Source organism: Gorilla gorilla, chromosome 20 (assembly GCF_029281585.2).
Source record: "Gorilla gorilla gorilla isolate KB3781 chromosome 20, NHGRI_mGorGor1-v2.1_pri, whole genome shotgun sequence".
In the NCBI taxonomy this organism is placed as follows: Eukaryota; Metazoa; Chordata; class Mammalia; order Primates; family Hominidae; genus Gorilla; species Gorilla gorilla.
This window is the reverse complement of record NC_073244.2, coordinates 24,782,549-24,803,555: the sequence shown is the minus strand read 5'-3', so window position 1 is coordinate 24,803,555 and position 21,007 is coordinate 24,782,549. Positions and strand designations below refer to the sequence as shown.

General features: G+C 51.3%; 1 protein-coding gene across 7 annotated transcripts in view; it reads right to left on the bottom strand.

Annotated features, from left to right (window-relative positions):
* Positions 1–21,007, bottom strand: part of PGPEP1 (pyroglutamyl-peptidase I) — a 30,894-nt gene that overhangs the window by 7,750 nt on the left and 2,137 nt on the right. For 4 of the 7 annotated variants that reach the window (XM_055372167.2, XM_055372168.2, XM_063701818.1 and 1 more), the window contains exons 2-4: positions 20,783–20,835; positions 6,232–6,348; positions 4,629–4,861 (exon numbers count right to left, since the gene is read on the bottom strand). In XM_055372167.2, the coding sequence (XP_055228142.1) occupies positions 4,629–4,861; positions 6,232–6,348; positions 20,783–20,835 (403 nt within the window). Of the gene's footprint in view, positions 1–368; positions 555–4,628; positions 4,862–6,231; positions 6,349–20,782; positions 20,836–21,007 lie in introns of all 7 variants that reach the window. The other 3 variants (XM_055372172.2, XM_063701819.1, XM_055372166.2) reach the window with 2 other exon arrangements.

Here is a 21,007-nt window from a genome sequence, read left to right as displayed (position 1 = left end):
TAGAGACGGGGTTTCACCATGTTGGCCAGGCAGGTCTGGAACTCCTGACCTTGAGTGATTCGCCTGCCTCGGCCTCCCAAAGTGCTGGGATTACAGGCGTGAGCCACCACGCCTGGCCTATTTCCCATTTTTAGATCTACCCTCAGGAACCATCTGCACAAGGGTACAAGAAAGTACAAACAGGGATGCTCCCCACCATATTATGTATAAAAGCAGGAAAACAGAAAGCAACCTAAAGCCCACTGACAGGGAGTGGCTTAGTAAACTCTGGTTTATCCACACCATGGAATCCTATGAATCCGTTTACAAGGAATGTGGTACAGCCAGAAAAAAATGGAGAACTCGCCAGACGCATGTTGAACACTCACGAATGAAAACTGAGGAAGAGAATTCTCAGTAAAGTGTGACTTTCGCCGTGTGACTCCATCCACGTAAAAGCAAAGCAAAACAAGACAAAATCGTAAAGCAGCAGGCCAAGTGACGTATATATGTACGGAAACGTGTCAGTCAGTAGGAGCTTCATAGTTTCCGTGTCTGACTTATCAGAGGGACCACTACGGAAAAAGAGAGGGAATGAGAATTTTTCCCAATTAGACATATGAGGATATGTTCTAGAGTTACCTATGATTAAAAATTAATTTTATAAAGAGACTGATGGAAGCTGGGTATGGTGGCTCACACCTGCAGTCCCAGCACTTTGGGAGGCTGAAGTGGGAGGATCCCTTGACTCCATGAGTTCGAGACCAGCCTGGGCAACATTGCAACACCTTGTCTCTACCAAAAATACAAAAAAATTAGGCTGGGTGGCCGGGCGCGGTGGCTCACGCCTGTAATCCCAGCACTTTGTAAGGCCAAGGCGGGTGGATCACCTGAGGTCAGGAGTTCAAGACCAGCCTGGCCAACATGGTGAAACCTCATCTCAAGTAAAAACACAAACATTTTCTGGGCGTGGTGGCAGGCACCTGTAGTCCCAGCTACTTGGGAGGCTGAGGCAGGAGAATCACTTGAACCTGGGAGGCAGAGGTTGTGGTGAGCTGAGATTCTGCCATTGCACTCCAGCCTGGGCAACAAGAGCGAAACTCTTGTCTTTAAAAAAAAAAGAAAGAAAATTGAGCTGGGTGCGGAGGCTCACACCTGTAATTCTAGCACCTTGGGAGGCCAAGGTGGGCATATTGCTTGAGCTCAGAAGTTCAGCACCAGCCTGGGCAACATGGTGAAACCCCATCTCTACTAAAAATACAAAAATTAGCTGGGTGTGGTGGTGGGTGCCTGTAATCCCAGCTACTCCGGAGGCTGAGGCAGGAGAATCGCTTGACCCGGGAGATGGAGGCTGCAGTGCAACAAGATCGAGCCACTGCACTCCAGCCTGGGTGACAAGACTAGACACAGTCTCAAAAAAACTAAAATAAAATAAAATTAGGCCAGGCGCGGTGGCTCATGCCTGTAATCCCAGCACTTTGGGAGGCCGAGGCAGGCGAATCACCTGAGGTCAGGAGTTCGAGACCAGCCTGGCCAACATGATAAAACCCTATCTCTACTAAAAATACAAAAATTAGCTGGGTGTGGTGGTGGGCACCTGTAATCCCAGCTACTCAGGAGGCTGAGGCAGGAGAATCGCTTGAACCCGGGAGGTGGAGGTTGCAGCAAGCCAAGATTGTGCCACAATACTGCAGCCTGGCTCCGGCCTGGGCGACAGAGCAAGACTCTGTCTCAAAATAAATAAATAAATAAATAAATAAATAAATAAATAAATAAATAAGCTGGGTTTGGTTGTGCTACCTGGGAGGCTGAGGTGGGAGGATCACCTAAGCCCAAAAAGTCAAGGCTGCAATGAGCTGTGATTTTGCCACTGCACTCTAGCCTGGGATACAGAACGAGATCCTGTCAAAATAAATAAACAACTAAATAACAATTAGTTTTCAATTAAAAAAGAGAAAAAGTTAGCTTTAAAAAGAACTCAGTGGTGTGCGGTGGCTTTTGCCTATAATCCCAGCACTTTGGGAGGCCGAGGCACAAGGATCACTTGAGCCCAGGAATTCAAGACCTGCCTGGGCAATGCAGCAAGATTCTATCTCTACAAAAAATACAAAAATTAGCTGGACGTGGTGGTGTCCATCTGTAGTCCCAGCTACTCGGGAGGCTGAGGTGGGGGATCACTTAATCCCAGGAGATGGAGGCTGCAGTGAGCTGTGATTATACCACTTGACTCCAGCCTATGCAACAGAGCGAGATCCTGTCTCCAGAAACAAAAATCCTGATGGTAAATCCAGGCATTCCTTCCTTCAGCTACTCAACTGCATTGACCAATAGCCGCCTTTGAGTTGGACAAGCGCACAGATTAGGGAAAAGTGAGGAAGCTGGTGCTAGGAGGGTATAACTTGGTCTGGGGAGTTGGAGAGGCCTACAAGTCACAAGGAGGTGACTCGTGTTGGAATTAAGACTGGAAAGAGGGCCAGGCGTGGTGGCTCAGGCCTATAATCCCAGCACTTTGGGAGGCTGAGGTGGGTGGATCACTTGAGGTCGGGAGTTCGAGACCACCCTGGTGTGGCCAATATGGTAAAACCCCGCCTCTAATAAAAATACAAAAGTTAGCTGGGAATGATGGCGCGTGCCTGTAATCCCAGCTACTTGGGAGGCTGAGGCAGGATAATCACTTGAACGTCAGAGGCGGAGGTTGCAGTGAGCCAAGATCACGCCAGTGCACTCCAGCCTGTGCTACAGAGCGAGACTCCATCTCAAAAAAAAAAAAAAAGACTGGAAAGAGGTGTTCCCAGAGGAAGGTGTTTTGGGCAGAGGCCATAGGGCATTCAAAGGCCCTGAGGCTGGAGTGAGCTTGGTGTGTTTGAGGAGCAGGAGGAAGCTGGTTTATGTTTCTGGAGTGCAATGGATACGGGATGAGTAGAGGCAGAGCGGGGTGGAGAGGCGGGCCAAGGGCCAGGGTTGGAATTTTATTCTATGTGCAATGGGAGCCATAGGGAAGGTCTAGGAAAGGAACACATGCATTTATTTATTTAGAGCCAACAGGGTCTTGCTCTGTTGCCCAGACTGAAGTGCAGTGGCGCTATCACAGCTCACTGCAGCCTCGAACTCCAAGCTCAAGGAATCCTCTTGTCTCAGCCTGCTATTTTTTTTATTTGTTAGATGGGGTCTCCTTATGTTGCCCAGGCTGGTCTTAAACTCCTGGGCTCAAGCGATCCTCCTGCCTTGGCCTCCCGAAGTGCTAGGATTATAGGCATGAGCCACTGCGCCTGGCCCTGATTTAAATTTATAAAAGACCTTTTGCAATAGAATCATCTCCCTCAACATTCGTGTTCACCTGGGACCTCAGAATGTGACCTTATTTGGGCCAGGTTTGGTGGCTCATGCCTATAATCCCAGCACTTTGAGAGGCTGAGGAGGGTGGATCACCTGAGATCGGGAGTTCGAGACCAGCCTGACCAACATGGTGAAACCCCATCTCTACTAAAAATACAAAAAATTTGCTGGGTCTGGTGATGCACGCCTGTAATCCCAGCTACTTGGTAGCCTGGAGCAGAACAATTGTTTGAGCCCAGGAGGCGGAGGTTGCAGTGAGCCGAGATTGTGCCATTGCACTCCAGCCTGGGCAACAAGAGCAAAACTCCATCTCAAAAAAAAAGAATGTCACCTTATTTGGAAAGAGGATCTTTGCAGATGTAATTAGTTAAATTAAGATGAGGTCGGCTGGGCGCAGTGGCTCACGCCTGTAATCCCAGCACTTTGGGAGGCAGAGGTGGGTGAATCACCTGAGGTCGGGAGTTCGAGACCGGCCTGACCAACGTGGAGAAACCCTGTCTCTAATAAAAGTATAAAATTATCCGGGCGTGGTGGTGCATGCCTATAATCCCAGCTACTTGGGAGGCTGGGGCAGGAGAACTGCTTGAACCCAAGAGGTGGAGGTTGCAGTGAGCTGAGATCACGCCATTGCACTCCAGGCTGGGCAACAAGAGCAAAACTCCGTCTCAAAAAAAAAAAAAAAAAAAAAAAAGTCATACTGGATTAGGATGAGTCCTAAATATAATGACTGGTGTCCTAATAAGAAGACCACACAGCCACACACAAAGGGAAGAAAGTGATGTGAGGATAGGGGTGGGGACTGGAGCGATGTGTCTACAAGCCAAGGACGGCCGGCAGCCACCAGCTGCAGGAGAGAGGCCTGGGACAGATTCACCCTCAGCACCTCCAGAAGGAACCAGCCCTGCTACCACCTTGACCTTGGACTTCTGACTTCCAAGGCTGTTAGACAATACATTTCTGTTATATGAAACCACCCAGTTTGTGGGTATTTGTTATAGCAGCTCCAGGAAATTAACACAGAAACTGACTGCTTGGGTTGGGGTGGAGGCAGCAGGGAGGAAGACTGAGATGGAGGCTGGGGCAGTGTCCAGGTGGGAGATGCTGGGGGCCTTGGTGGGGACCGTGATGGTGGGGAGAAGTGGGCAGATCCATGAGTCCCAGGAGCAGAACCAACGGCGCCTGCTACGTACAAATACTATACACTGAGTGCTTGGTCCAAAGAGGCCAAGGTCAACACGCTTGGCTTGTTCTACACCAGGCTCAGTGGGTGGAGGAGGGAAATCCCCACTCACTCCCACCCCACAGGGCCCTACCTGCCGGCATCCTGCGAGATGGTCACCGACACATCCAGGCCCAACGTGGTGACTCGCTTGCACACAGCATCCATGTCGATGATGGAGTCAATGCTTTCAGGCCCGTCCTCCACGCAGCACTGGGAGCCGGGGCAGAAGCGGCAGTTGTCCAGCCCCTTGTAGCCCTTGTTGTGTCCACATTTCTCCAGTGTGACTGTGGTCGCCATGCCTGACACCCCCACATGCACCACCAGCTGCACACAGACAGGGGCAGGACTTAACATGGCCTGCCCGTGGGACTCAGAGGGGTCCCCCTGAGGCCAGGGAAAAGGCAGCATCCTTAATGAGCTCTGCCTGGGGTTGTGTTGTTTCTGACCTCTTGCTGCTAGAATAGACCCTGCAGTCACTCTTGGAGAAAGGTATGCCATGTAAGACAGGCAAGAATTTGAAACATGAAAGGCTGTTCACTGCAGCTGTTCTTGTTATCGAAATCAAATACTGCAAACAAGCTAACTAGCCATCCAGCAGAGTTAGTTCAATAAATAATGAGCTACTATGCAGGTGTTAAAATGCCAATGCAGTGTTTTTGTTTCTTCGTTGAGATGGAGTCTTGCTCTGTCGCCCAGGCTGGAGTGCGGTGGCGCGATCTCAGCTCACTGCAACCTCCCCTTCCTGGGTTCCAGCGATTCTCTGGCCTCCGCCTCCCAAGTAGCTGGGATTACAGGCATGCGCCACCACACCTGGCTAATTCTGTATTTTTAGTAGAGACAGGGTTTCACCATGTTGGCCAGGCTGGTCTCAAACTCCTGACCTCCGGTGATCCACCCACCTCAGCATCCCAAAGTGCTCGGATTACAGGCGTGAGCCACCATGCCCGGTCTTGTTTGTTTTTTTAAGAGACTTGTTCTGTTGTCCAGGCTGGAGTGCAGTGGCATAAAAATCTTGGCTCACTGCAGTCTTAAATTCCTGGGCTCAAGCAATCCTCCTGCCTCAGCCTTCTGAGTAGCTGGGACTATAAGCATGTACCATCATGCCTAATTTTTAAATTTTTTTGTAGAGATGGGATCTCACTATGCTGCCCAGGCTGGTCTCAAACCCCTAGACTCAAGCAATCCTCCTGCCTTGGCCTTCCAAAGTGCTGGGATTACAGGCATGAGCCACTACCCTTGGCCTGGATAGCCCTTTGGGTTTTTTTGTTTTTTTGAGACAGGTCTTGCTCTGCTGCCCAGGCTGGAGTACAGTGGCACAATCTTGGCTCACCGCAACCTCCGCCTCCCGGGTTCAAGCGATTCTCCTGCCTCAGCCTCCCGAGTAGCTGGAACTACAGGCGCCCACCATCACACCCGGCTAATTTTTTGTATTTTTAGTAGAGACAGGGTTTTGCCATGTTGCCCAGGCTGGTTGCGAACTCCTGAGTATAGATTATCCACCTGCCTCGGCCTCCCAACGTGCTGGGATTACAGGCATGAGCCACCATGCCCGGCCTGAAAAGCCCTTTTGAAGACAAGGCTGTATGGCATTGGTCACGTGATCTGATCAGGACCAAAGCCACCTAAGTCCTCCACATGAAGGGTGCCAACCTGTACGTCCTGATGAGGAAGTGCCGCCCCTTGGCACCACTCACCTGTGGACTGTGCTTCTCCCACAGGGCGGGGATGAGTCTCTGGACTGTTTGGTACTCAACCGGAATCTCGTACACGTGCAGGTCCACGCTGTCGCCAAGGCCTAGCTTTTCTAGCTCCTGGAAGAGAGGAGAGTGGGAGTGTCATGGCCCCAGGTGACAGCTATGCGGATAATGCGCTCTCTGGGGGTGAAACAAACAGGCCGTTCTCCAGACTCATTCTGCAGGATGGGAAGGGTGTGTGTTGATTTAGTTCAAAGCCCCTCATTTCCTTCCGCAACCTCTTGCCTCAAAGTCTCTCTGTATCTCTATGGAAGGTGACATGATTCTATGGTCCCTGTGGTTAAATCCCAGGCTCCTTGGACTCAATCCTGCCTGTGTGACCTTCGGCAATCCACTTAATCTCTCTGAGTCTCAGTTTCCTCATCTGTAAAATGGGAATAACAGAGTTATCAGGCCAGGCGTGATGGCTCAGGCCTGTAATCCCAGCACTTTGGGAGGCCAAGGTGGGCGGATCACCTGAGGTCAGGAGTTCGAGACCAGTCTAGCCAACATGGTGTCACCTCATCTCTACTAAAAATATAAGAATTAGCTGGGTGCAGTGGCACACACCTGTAATCCCAGCTACTTAGGAGGCTGAGGCAGGAGAATCACTTGAACCCGGGAGGCAGAGGTTGTAGTGAGCCAAGATCACGTAACTGCACTCCAGCCTGGGCAACAACAGCGAAACTCCATCTCAAAAAAAAAGGCCAGGTGTGGTGGCTCATGCCTGTAATCCCAGCACTTTGGGAGGCCGAGGCAGGCGGATCACGAGGTCAGGAGATCGAGACCATCCTGGCTAACACAGTGAAGCCCCATCTCTACTAAAAATACAAAAAAATTGGCTGGGCGTGGCGGCGTGCGCCTGTAGTCCCAGCTACTGGGGAGGCTGAGGCAGGAGAATGGCATGAACCTGGAAGGCAGAGCTTTCAATGAGCCGAGATTGTGCCACTGCACTCCAGCCTGGGTGACAGAGCAACACTCCGTCTCAAAAAAAAAAAAAAAAAAGAGTATCGACTTACCTCACAGGATAGCTTTCAAAATTAAATGTGCTCACTCACGCTAACAGTTCTAAGCACAATGTCTGGCATATTTTAAGTGTTCAAATGACATTGGCTGCCATTATCCTATTACTGTTATTATTTTAGAAATGGGGCTGGGTGCAGTGGCTCATGCCTGTAATCCCAGCGCTTTGAGAGGCTGAGGCTGGAAGATCGCTTGAACCCAGGAGTTTGAGACCAGCCTGGGCAACATAGTGAGACCTGGCCTCTACAAAAACTTTAAAAATTAGCTGGGCATGGTGGTGCACACCTGTGGTCCCAGCTATTCAGGAGGCTGAGATGGGAGGATTACCTAAGCCCAGGCAGTTGAGGTTGCAGTGAGCTATGATCGTGCCACTGTGCTCCAGCCTGGACAGCAGGGTGAGACCCTGTGCCCTGCAACAGCGTCTTTTATTTATTTTATTTTATTTTATTTTGAGACAGAGTCTCGCTCTGTCACCCAGGCTGGAATGCAGCGGCGCCACCTCGGCTCACTGCAAGCTCCGCCTCCCGGGTTCACGCCATTCTCCTGCCTCAGCCTCCCAAGTAGCTGGGACTACAGGCACCCACCGCCACGCCTGGCTAATTTTTTCTATCTTTAGTGGAGACGGGGTTTCACTGTGTTAGCCAGGATGGTCTCAATCTCCTGACCTCGTGATCTACCCGCCTCTGCCTCCCAAGAGTCTTTTATTTTTTTGAGACAGAGTCTCATTCTGTCACCGAGGCTAGAGCACAGTGCTATGATCTCGGTTTACTGCAACCTCTGCCTCCTGGGTTCAAGTGACTCTCAAGCCTCAGCCTCCCCAGTAGCTGGGATTACAGGCATGCGGGATCACGCCCAGCTAATTTTTGTATTTTTAGTAGAGATTGGGTTTCACCATGTTGGCCAAGCTGGTCTCAAACTCCTGACCTCAAGTGATTCACCTGCCTTGGCCTCCCAAAGTGCTGGGATTACAGGGGTGAGCCACCATGTCCAATTTGTGAAAAGAAGCCTCTCTAGTATTCACAAAAGCCAAAAGGTAGAAATAGCACAAATGCCCATCAACAGATGGATAAATGAAATATGGTCCATCCATCCGATGGAATACGATTCAGCCATGAAAAGGAAAGAAGCACTGATCCCTGGTACATTGTGGATGAACTTTGAAAACATGATGCTGAGTGAGAGAAGCCAGACACAAAAGGCCACATATTGTATGATTCCATTGATATGAAATGCCCACAGCAGGCAAATTCATAGAGACAGGAAGCAGACGAGTGGCTGCCAGGGGCTGGGGGAGGGGAATGGAGAATGGCTACTGATGGGGACAGGGTCTCCTTTTCGGGTGATGGAATGTTCTGGAACTAGATAGAGATGATGGTTGCGCAACACAGTGAGTGTACTTAATGCCATGCAATTATATACTTTAAAATGATTAATTTGGCCAGGTACAGTGGCTCATGCCTGTAAGCCCAGTGCTTTAGGAGGCCAAGGCAGGAGGATTGCTTTAGCCCAGGAGTTGAAGACCAGCCTGGCCAATACGGCAAAACTCGAAAATACAAATTAGCTGGATGTGGTGGCACATGCCTGCAGTCTCAGCTAATTGGGAGGCTAAGGTGGGAGGATTGCTTGAGCCAGGGAGGGGGAGGCTGCATGCAGTGAGCCAAGATTGCACCACTGCACTATGGCCTGGGCAACAGGGCAAGGCCTTGTCTCAAAAAAAAAAAAAAAGAACCAGACCCGGTGGCTCATGCCTGTAATTCCAATACTTTGGGAGGCTGAGGTGGGTGGATCACCTGAGGTCGGGAGTTTGAGATCAACCTGGCCAGCATGGTGAAACCCCATCTCTACTAAAAAATACAAAAATTAGCTGGGCATGGTGGCAGGTGCCTGTAATCCCAGCTACTCAGGAGGCTGAGGCAGGAGTATGGCTTGAACCTGGGAGGCAGAGATTGCAGTGAGCCGAGATTGCGCCACTGCACTCCAGCCTGGGGGACAAGAGTAGAACTCTGTCTCAAGGAAAAAAAAAAAAAAAAAAAGATTCAACCTGTTTCCAAGTAACTCAGCAGTATCCCCGAAAAAGTTCAATAATAGTGAGAGGTGGCTGAGTATCGTGGCTCACGCCTGTAATCTCAGCACTTTGGGAGGCCGAGGCGGGAGGATCACCTGAGGTCAGGAGTTCGAGACTACCCTGGTCAACATGGAAAAACCCTGTCTTTATGAAAAATACAAAAATTATCTGGGTGTGATGGTGCGCACCTGTACTCCCAGCTACTCGGGAGGCTGAGGCACAAGAATGGCTTGAATCTGGGAGGTGGAGGTTGTAGTGTGAGCACAGATTATGCCACTGCACTCCAGCCTGGGCGACAGAGCAAGACTCTGTCTCAAAAAAAAGAGACAATTATATTTTTCAAAGGCCCCACCATCCGTTCCGTCAACAAACCTGCACTAATTCCCATCTTCACACCACAGAGGTGACAGGGCACACATCATGTAGACCTGTTTCTTTCTTTCGTTTTTTTTGAGATGGATTATCAAAAGTCATTCAGTGGTATGATCTTGTCTTACTGCAACCTCTGCTTCCCGCCCTCAAGAGTTCCTTCTGCCTCAGCCTCCCGAGTACTGGGATTAGAGTACTCCTGAGTACTGGGAAAACACCCAACTAATTTTTGTATTTTTAGTAGAGACAGGGTTTCGTCATGTTGGCCAGGATGGTCTTCAATTCCTGAGATCAAGTGATCAGCCCCCCTTGGCCTCTCAAAGTGCTGGGATTACAGGCATGAGCCACTGCACTCAGCCCCATGCAGACCTGTTTCTAATCTATTATTCACACACCTGAGAAATCCCATAGTATTTTTTTTTAGAGATGGGGTCTTGCTACATTGCCCAGGCTGGTCTTGAACTCCTAGACTCAAGCGATCCTCCCACTTTAGCCTTAGTTGAGACTACAGGCATGTACCACCACATCTGGCTTGTTTTTACAGCGATTTTATCTTCTTTTTTTTTTTTTTTTTGAGACAGAGTTTTGCTCTTGTTGCCCAGGCTGGAGTGCAATGGCGGGATCTCGGCTCATCGCAACCTCCACCTCCTGGGTTCAAGTGATTCTCCGGCCTCAGCCTCCCAAGTAGCTGGGATTACAGGCATGCGCCACTACGCCTGGCTAATTTTGTACTTTTAGGAGAGACAGGGTTTCTCCATGTTGGTCAGGCTGGTCTCGAACTTCCGACCTCAGGTGATCTGCCCACCTCAGCCTCCCAAAGTGCTGGGATTACAGGCAAGAGCCGCCATGGCTGGCCTGATTTTATCCTTTTTTTAAAAATTGTATTGAGACAAAGTCCAACAGCACTTAAAAGTAAAGTTTTGTTTGGTTTTTTTGAGATGGAGTCTCATTCTGTCACCCAGGCTGGAGTGCAGTGGCGCGATCTGAGCTCACTGCAACCTCCACCTTTTGGGTTCAAGTGATTCTCCTGCCTCAGCCTCCCGAGTAGCTGGGATTACAGGCACCATGCCCCGCTTATTTTTGTATTTTTAGTAGAGACGGGGTTTCATCATGTTGGCCAGGATGGTCTCCATCTCCTGACCTCATGATCCGCCCACCTTGGCCTCCCAAAATGCTGGGATTACAGATGTGAGCCACTGCGCCCGGCCAAAAGTAAAGTTTTTAAAAAGATTTACTGCTGCTTTTCCATTCATAGGCAGTAAAAAAGCAATTCTGAGACAGGGTCCAGCTCTGATCACTGAGGCTGGAGTGCAGTGGCGCCACCAGCGCTCGCTGCAGCCTTGACCTCCAGGGCTCAAGCGATCTTCCTACCTCGGCCTCCCAAAGTGCTGGGATGACAGGCATGAGCCACTGTGCCCAGCCATTGATTTTATCCTGCAACTCTGTTTGCTCCACTCAGCAGTCTATTTCAGAGATCTATCTACATTACTATACGGAGATCTCAGCGCATCCTTTTCTCTGCTGCATAATACTCCACCTCAGAAACTGGTCACTATGGATTTAAACATTCCCCTACGTTGGAACATCAAAGTGGCTTCTAATTTTCCTTACTGTAAAGCCATGCTGCAGTGAACGTCCTCATGCAAACTTCTCATGCTGATGGGTGGGGCATAAATGCCAAGTAGGGGCATTGCTGCACTGCAGATCAGTCAATACATACTTGCTATTGAGAGAGATCGTTACACTGAAGCCTGGTTTTCCCACTTCATATTCAATACGTCCCAGAGGAGAAAACTTTACCGTTTATAAATGCGTCTTCCCCTAATCTCCAAGAGGAGACCCACAGAGCTCTTTTCTCTCTTAAAAACAAATCAGCAGGCCGGGTGCAGTGGCTCATGCCTGTAATCCCAGCACTTTGGAAGGTCGAGGTGGATAGATCATTTGAGGTCAGGAGTTTCAGACCAGCCTGGCCAACATGGTGAAACCCCATCTCTACTAAAAACACACACAAAAATTAGCCAGGCGTGGTGTCACATGCCTGTAGTCCCAGCTACTCGGGAGGGCGAGGCAGGAGAATCGCTTGAACTTGGGAGGTGGAGGTTGCAGTGAGCCAAGATCACACCACTGCACTCCAGCCAGAGTCTCGCTGTGTCTCAAAACAAACCAACAAACAAAAAACAAATCAGCAGCCAGGCACAGTGGCTCATGCCTGTAATCCCAGCTACTGGGGTGGACCACTTGAGGCCAGGAGTTTGAGGTCAGCCTGGGCAACACAGTGAGAACCCATCTCGAAAAAAGACCAAAAAGCCCCCACACACCAAATGACACGAAAAGCACAGACAATAAAAGAAAAATAATCGATAAACTGGATTTCATCAAAATTACAAACAAAATTAAAATATTTAAAAGAATGAGTAATCTCTGTTTGGACCAACCTTGAGGGATTTCCTGGCATGACCGGTGGCGAGACTGTGCCACCTTCTGGGCAAGGAAGGAATGGGAGCGGGGATGGGGACGGGAGGGAGATTTCTCTGCAAAAAACTCATCGCATGATTTTGACTTTTAAACCATGTCAGTGTTTTACAAAATCAAAAAAAAAAAAAATAAAACAACCCATAGTCCCATATCAACAGATCTGCCTCTTTTCTGTCTTTTCCCTAATGGGCACAAGGTGATGTCTTGAGTCTCATGGGATGTGTTACTTTAAAAATCAACAGGGACAGTGCTCAATGGCGCCCAGGCTGGAGTGCAGTGGCGTGATCTCGGCTCGCTACAACCACCTCCCAGCTGCCTGCCTTGGCCCCCCAAAGTGCCGAGATTGCAGCCTCTGCCTGGCCGCCACCCCGTCTGGGAAGTGAGGAGCGTCTCCGCCTGGCCGCCCATCGTCTGGGATGTGAGGAGCCCCTCTGCCTGGCTGCCCAGTCTGGAAAGGGAGGAGTGTCTCTGCCCGGCCGCCATCCCATCTAGGAAGTGAGGAGCGCCTCTTCCCGGCCGCCATCACATCTGGGAAGTAAGGAGCGTCTCTGCCCGGCCGCCCATCGTCTGAGATGTGGGGAGCACCTCTGCCCTGCCGCCCCGTCCGGGATGTGAGGAGCGTCTCTGCCCGGCCGCCCCGTCTGAGAAGTGAGGAGACCCTCTGCCTGGCAACCGCCCCGTCTGAGAAGTGAGGAGCCCCTCTGCCCAGCAGCCACCCCGTCGGGGAAGTGAGGAGCGTCTCCGCCCGGCAGCCACCTCGTCAGGGAGGGAGGTGGGGGGGTCAGCCCCCCGCCCGGCCAGCCGCCCCGTCCGGGAGGGAGGTGGGGGGATCAGCCCCCCGCCCGGCCAGCCGCCCTGTCCGGGAGGTGAGGGGCGCCTCTGCCTGGCCGCCCCTACTGGGAAGTGAGGAGCCCCTCTGCCCGGCCAGCCGCTCCCTCCGGGAGGGAGGTGGGGGGGTCAGCCCCACGCCCGGCCAGCCGCCCCGTCTGGGAGGGAGGTGGGGGGCTTAGCCCCCCGCCTGGCCAGCCGCCCCGTCCGGGAGGTGAGGGGCACCTCTGCCCGGCCGCCCCTACTGGGAAGTGAGGGGCCCCTCTGCCCGGCCAGCCGTTCCGTCCGGGAGGGAGGTGGGGGGGGTCAGCCCCCCGCCTGGCCAGCCGCCCCGTCCGGGAGGGAGATGGGGGGGTGAGTCCTCTGCCCGGCCGCCCCTACTGGGAAGTGAGGAGCCCCTCTGCCCGGCCAGCCGCCCCGTCCGGGAGGGAGGTTGGGGGGGTCAGCCCCCCGCCCGGCCAGCTGCCCCGTCCGGCCAGCCGCCCTGTCCGGGAGGGAGGTGGGGGGGTCAGCCCCCCGCCCAGCCAGCCGCCCCGTCCGGGAGGTGAGGGGCGCCTCTGCCCGGCCGCCCCTACTGGGAAGTGAGGAGCCCCTCTGCCCTGCCACCACCCCATCTGGGAGGTGTACCCAACAGCTCATTGAGAACGGGCCATGAAGACAATGGCGGTTTTGTGGAATAGAAAGGGGGGAAAGGTGGGGAAAAGATTGAGAAATCGGATGGTTGCCGTGTCTGTGTAGAAAGAGGTAGACATGGGAGACTTTTCATTTTGTTCTGTACTAAGAAAAATTCTTCTGCCTTGGTATCCTGTTGATCTGTGACCTTACCCCCAACCCTGTGCTCTCTGAAACATGTGCTGTATCCACTCAGGGTTGAATGGATTAAGGGTAGTGCAAGATGTGCTTTGTTAAACAGATGCTTGAAGGCAGCATGCTCGTTAAGAGTCATCACCACTCCCGAATCTCAAGTACCCAGGGACACAAACACTGCGGAAGGCCGCAGGGTCCTCTGCCTAGGAAAACCAGAGAACTTTGTTCACTTGTTTATCTGCTGACCTTCCCTCCACTATTGTCCTGTGACCCTGCCAAATCCCCCTCTGCGAGAAACACCCAAGAATGATCAATAAAAAAATAAAAAAATAAAAAAATAAAAAAAACTTCAAAAAAAAAAAATCAACAGGGAAAGCTGTATTCAGAAAAATAGGGTCAGGGGTGGGTGGCTCACACCTGTAATCCCAGCGATCTGGGAGGCTGAGGCAGGAGGATTGCTTGAGGCCAGAAGTTCAAGATCAGCCTGGCCAACATGGCGAAACCCTGTCTCTACTAAAAATACAAAAATTAGCTGAGTCCCAGCTACCCAGGAGGCTGAGGCATGAGAATCACTTGAACCCGGGAGGTGGAGGTTGCAGTGAGCTGAGATTGTGCCACTGCCCTCCAGCCTGGATGACAGAGTGAGATTCTGTCTCAAAAACAAAAACAACAAACAAACAAAACAAGAAAGAAAGAAAACCACTGTCAACATATACACACACCCCAAGACCTGCAGTCACAAGAGAGGTGTTAACGTGTGTGTTTGCCAAGACACACCTGATGGCAGGGCTCAGTGGCTCACACCTATAATCCCAGCTTCTTTGGGAGGCCGAGGTGGAAGGATCATTTGAGCCCGGGAGTTCAAGACCAGCCAGGGCAATATAGTGAGATCCCATCTCTACAAAAAATAAAATTTAAAAAATTAGCCAGGCATGGTGGTGCATGCCTGTAGTCCCAGCTACTTGGGAGGCTGAGGCAAGAGGATCGCCGGGGCCCAGGAGGTCGAGGCTGCAGTGAGCTATGATTGTACCACTGCACTCCAACCTAGGCAACAGAGCAAGACCCCATCTCAAAACAAAAAAAAGTTTCTCACCAAAGTGATAGGGAAACTTAAGGTCTGTTCACATTGCCTGATGTAAATTATCACTCAATTTTAAATAGGGTAACGGCGGGGAGCCACCTGCCATACAGTGTATCTGGCACTAGAAGGAAGTGTGTGGCTGGTAATCTGGCTGAAGTCTTAGCCTCTGAACACGCTCTGTTCCAAAAGGGCTGGATGGTTCTCCTCCGGGAGAAGGGGGGCAGGGCACCCCAAGTCCCACATCACTTTGCCAGGAGCACACCCGGCCTCATGCACCATCAGAGCATAAACTGTGAAAGGGCGGGGCTCGGGCAGACGCCCCATTGTCTACACCCCATCTACCTGACAGGACCCCGCCGCGCAGCCTCGTCTGACCGATTCCCCTGACCCCACAACAAAGACCCTCTTTGTTCCCTGGTAATATCCTTAGCAGGTCTGTCTAGACTCACTGTGGCAGCAATTGTCCCGTGATGTTACCAAGTTCTGTGACCCGGGTCCTCCTCACCCAGCTTTGGCAAGAGACGCCCCAGATGGCCCCGAGCCCCGGAGCTCCCCAGCCCTTAACACCCACCTGCGCCTCCTCGGAAGAGAAACACAGCCAGTGCCCCAGTCCACCCTGAGAGGCAGGAGAGATGGGACACACAAGACACATGGTGCCTCCTGCTTGGGGTGCTGGGGGCAGCTGCCATCCCAGGAAAGACAAGGGGGGGTCCCCTCTGTACCCCACCAACTCCCACCTCCTGAACACTGTGGGTGGGAAACAGTTCCACCTATGCTGTGGGCATGACTTCACCCAGGGGACAAAGAGAAAGGATCAGAAGAGACGGAGACAGGCCGGGCGCGGTGGCTCATGCCTGTAATCCCAGCACTTTGGGAGGCCAAGGCAGGCGGATCACGAGGTCAGGAGTTCGAGACCAGCCTGATCAATATGGTGAAACCCCATCTCTACTAAAAATACAAAAATTAGCTGGGCGTGGTGGCGTGCACCTGTAGTCCCAGCTACTTGGGAGGCTGAGACGGGAGAATCACTTGAACTCGGGAGGCAGAGGTTGCAGTGAGCCAAGATGGCACCACTGTACTCCAGCCTGGGTGACAGAGTGAGACCCTGTCTCAAAAAAAAAAAAAAAAAAAAGGAGAGACAGAGACAGAGAGATGGAGTCAGAGAGAAACAGAAATGGGGAGAGAGAGAAGGGGAAAGAGACAGATTCAGAGAGCAAGAAACAAGGAGACAGAGACACACACAGGGAGAGAAACTGAGACACACGGAGATTAACAAAGATAGAAAGAGAGAGAAAGGGGAAGAGATAGTTAAGACCCAGAGAGAGAGAGACAGGGAGACAGAGAGAAACAGAGAAGGCTGGGCATGGAGGTTTATGCCTGTAATCCCAGCACTTTGGGGGGCTAAGACAGGAGGATGGCTTGAGCCCAGGAGTTTGAGACCAGGCTGGGCAACATGGCCAAATCCCATCTCTACAAAAAAAAAAAAAAAAAAAGAAAGAAAGAAAGAAAGAAAGAATAAAAAATTAGCTGGGTGCGGTGGTGCATGCCTGTAGTCCCAGCTAATGGGGAGGCTGGGGCAGGAGGATCACCTGAGCCCGGGAGGTCAAGGATGAGGTGAGCTGAGATTGCTCACCTCACTCGTTCAATCGACCATTGAACTCCACTCCAGTCTGGATGACAGAGTGAGACCCTGTCTCAAAAAAAAAAGAGAGCGAGAAAGAGAGAAACGGAGAGAGAAAGAAGGGACGAGGTGGGAAGGAACAGAGAAACCCAGAGAGAGAGAGGCAGAAAGAGACGAGAGGGAGAGGAAGAAAGACACAAGAGAGAGAAACAGCCGGGTGCAGTGGCTCACACCTGTAATCCCAGCACTTTGGGAGGCCGAGGTGGGCGTATCACCTGAGGTCGGGAGTTCGAGACCAGCCTGACCAACATGGAGAAATCCTGTCTCTACTAAAAATACAAAATTAGCTGGGCGTGGTGGTACATGCCTGTAATCCCAGCTACTCAGGAGGCTGAGGCAGGAGAATTGCTTGAACCCGGGAGGCGGAGGTTGCGGTGAGCTGAGATTGTGCCATTGCACTACAGCCTGGGCAACAAGAGCGAAACTCTGTCTCAAAAAAAAAAAAAAAAAGGAGAGAGAGAGAGAAACAGACACACACAGATAGAGAAGGTGAAAGTGACAGGGAGACAGAAGAGACAGAGAGACGAAGAGAGACACAGATATTAACAGATAGAAGAAGGGAAAGGGACAGAGAGATACCCAGAGGGAGCAAGAGGGGAGAGACACAGAGAAGTACTTAGGGGGTCCCTGAAGGACGAGGAGCTTCCGAAAAATCGGTCACGGCAGGAAGCAATTGCCACCCACAGTGCAGAACAAAACACCCATCTTTGGGTGGAGGTGACGCCTGGCAACAGTTGCCTGCATTACACCAACAACACTCCAGGGCACATTTTTTGGAGGAATGGATTCAACCCATCCAGCAGTGACACCTTTCTAACAGGCAAATCCAGGACAGGAAGGAACCAAGCAGCAACTCCAGGGGCGGTTCTCGCAGAGGTGTGGCACCTGGAAGCTGCTTGTTCCTGCCAACTTCTGGAACAGGCAAAATTCACCTAGTGGCGCAAAAAAGTCTGCAGAGGTTTACATCTGGAGGGCTTGGGAGTACTTGGGGAGAGGCTATGTGGGGCTTCTGTGAAGAATGCGAGGAAGAACCAGAGAATGTTCGAGATCTTGACCTGGCCTTGGGGGTGCACATATGTAAAATTTCTTTTTTTTTTTTTTTTTGAGACAGAATCTCGTTTTGTCACCCAGGCTGGAGTGCAGTGGCACAATCTCGGCTTACTGCAACCTCTGCCTCCTGGGTTCAAGTGATTTCTGGCTAATTTTTGTATTTTTAGTAGAGACAGGGTTTCACCATATAGGTCAGGCTGGTCTTGACTCCTGACCTCAAGCAATCTGCCCGCCTCAGCCTTCCAAAGCGCTAGGATTACAGGCGTGAGCCGCTGTGCCTGGCCAAATTTTTCTTTCCTTTTTTTTTTTTTTTTGAGATAGGGTCTAGCTCTGTCACCTGGGCTAGAGTGCAGTGACACTATGAGGGCTCACTGCAGCCTCTACCTCCCCAGGCTTAGGTGATCCTCCCATATTAGCCTCCCGAGTAGCTGGGACTACAGGCATGCGCCACCACACCCGGCTGTTTGTATTTTTTTTTTTTTTTAGAGATGGGGTCTTGCTATGTTGGCCAGGATAGTCTCGAACTCCTTGCCTCAGCCTCCCAAAGTGCTGGGATTACAGGCGTGAGGCATCATGTCAGCCCTAAAATTTCACTAATGAGTGTTCTGGGTGTATATATGTTAAACTTTGTTTTGTTTTGTTTAAGTGAAACAATCAGATCTAAGAAGGCTGGCATCTTTTTAGCAGGGGAATGGTGGGGAATCTTGTGTCCTAAACTTTGGGAAGAAAGTGAAAAGTGGGGCTGGGCACAGTGACTCACGCCTGTAATCCCAGCACTTTGGGAGGCCGAGGCGGGCGGATCCCCTGAGGTCAGGAGTTCAAGACCAGCCTGGTCAACATGGCAAAACCTCGGCTGTACTAAAAATACAAAAATTAGCCGGGCCTGGTGGTGCGCAGCTGTAATCCCAGCTACTAAGGGAGGCTGAGGCAGGAGAATCGCTTGAACCCAGGAGGCGGAAGTTGAAGTGAGCTGATACCGTGACGTTGCACTCCAGCCTGGGCAACAAGAACGAAACTGTGTCTCCAGAAAAAAAAGAAAGCAAAAAGTGGAAACTGCAGGTCTGGAGAGAGGAGAACCAAGGAGAAGGGCTATTTCCTCTCTGGCCACAAGATAAAAACCTGCCATCCTTCACCATCCGAGAAGCCCTGAAGCTCGGAGGGATTTCCAAAGATTGTTTAATTGATTTTTCTTCTATTTAGATGTAGATCAGTGTCTGGGGCCCAGGAATTCAGACACCCGGCTTTGTGTCCACTCGGCCCCGTGAAGGCTGCCGTCTGAAATGTGCACAAAGCCTGACACACAAGTCTTCAGAAACATGCTGTTTCTTTTTGTCTGGCTCTCCGGGGAGCGGGTGAGCAGGCAGGGCCTTGGGCACGCTCCCATCTGCAGGGTCCCGGGATCCCGTCCCTCCATCCCGTTCACGAAGTGGGCAGGAAGGAAAAAAAAAAAAATAAGGGAAACAGCCAAAACTTTGAGGTCTGAAGTTGGGGAGTGAGGGGGTGATTAAAAAATGGGGGGTACAGCTGGGGACTGCCACGCTGAGGTTTCAACTTAGATTTTTCTCCAAATCTAGGATTCTGGAATGGGAACAGAGGTTACTTTAAATCAGGCAGCTCATAGGCTAGGATAAACAGGGGTTTGGCTCTGGTCTCTGCCGATCTGATTTATATAACGAGAAAACACTTCCGTCTTTCTCTCCGTGCATTGCTCCCCAGCCTGTCCCTACAAAATACTCCATCTGGAAAAGAAACTAGAAAGGTTTTGCAGACTGGCATCTTCTTCAGGGCACCAGGAATGACAGCCCCCCTCGGTCCCTAATATGCCATCTTTTCCTCCCCCAGCTGCGAGGAGATGACAGCGAGGCTCACTGTACCCCCTCCTACAAGGTCAAGATATGTTCCCCTGCCACCCCACCCCACATATTCCTGCCTGGTCCTTCCTGAACCATGAATTACCTGCCTAAAACATACCAGAGAATTCTCACTTTGGCTGTTCAGAAACCAACCTGGGTCACGATTTGTCTGAGTCAATGGAAAAGATTTTTAAAAAGGAGGGAGATCCTGGCCAGGGGTAGTGGCTCACACCTGTAATCCCAGCACTTTGGGAGGCCGAGGTGGGTGGATCACCTGAAGTCAGGAGTTTGAGACCAGTCTGGCCATCATGGTGAAACCCCGTCTCTACTAAAAATAGAAAAAAGTAGCCAGGCGTGGTAGCGGGTGCCTGTAATCCCAGCTACTCTGGAGGCTGAGGCAGGAGAATCGCTTGAACCCGGGAGGCGAGGTTGCAGTGAGCCAAGATCGCGCCACTGCACTCCAGCCTGGGCAACAGAGTGAGATTTCATCTCAAAAAAAAAAAAAAAAAAAAAGAGGGAGATCCTAGAGTTGGATAATTCCTAGGTAAAGTAGATGCCAGCACCACATAAACAGCTGTGTCCTGGAAACCAGCTACGTTTATATCCACACCTGGCCCTCCAGACCCAGATCTGTAGCCGCTGGCCAGAGCCTGGGGCACTTCTGAGGCAATGCCACTCCCATTTCTTGGCTGTGTGACCTCGGAGAACTCCCTTCATCCCTCCTCTGGGCCTCAGTTTCCTATTCTGTTAAGTGGGCACAAGAATAACTACACGTACTATGCATGGGTTGTTGGGAGGATTCAGAGCGCTTGGGTACAAATACTCAACAGACGTGTGCTCCGGTGGTTACTATCCAGGAAGAGATGTGGATCCGACATCGTTTTGTAAGAGCTGGCTGGGCGTAGTGGCTCACGCCTATAATTCCAGCATTTTAAGAGGCTGAGGCAGGAGGATTACTTGAGGTCAGGAGTTCGAGACCAGCCTGGCCAACATGGTGAAACCCCGACTCTACTAAAAATACAAAAATTAGCCGGGCATGGTGGCAGCCACCTATAATCTCTGACACTCTGGAGGCTGAGGTGGGAGAATCGCTTAAACCCAGGAGGCAAAGGTTGCAGTGGGCTGAGACTGTGCCATTGCATTCCAGCCTGGGTGACAGAGTAAGATTTCGTCTCAAAAAAAAAAAAAGTTTTTGTTAAAAGGGGACTTTCTTGGATGCCATAACTTTCTGGGGGGTGCCCAGCTCCAAGCCTGACTCCCACCCTCCGGATCTAAGTTACCTGAACTGCAATCCAACTGGCGTTCACGGTGTGTTCCCCAAAAGGGCCAAATCCTGAAAAAACAGGAAAAGCAATATATTACCCAAGAGTGGCCCTTCCCAGTCTGCCCCTGGCCTGGCCGCTACTCCCACCTGGAGAAGCAAGAAAGGAGCTTCAGGGCGCAGCTGCCAGGGACAACATTGGGGGCCTGGTCCTGAGTTCTGGGAGCACCTGGAGGCCCGTCAG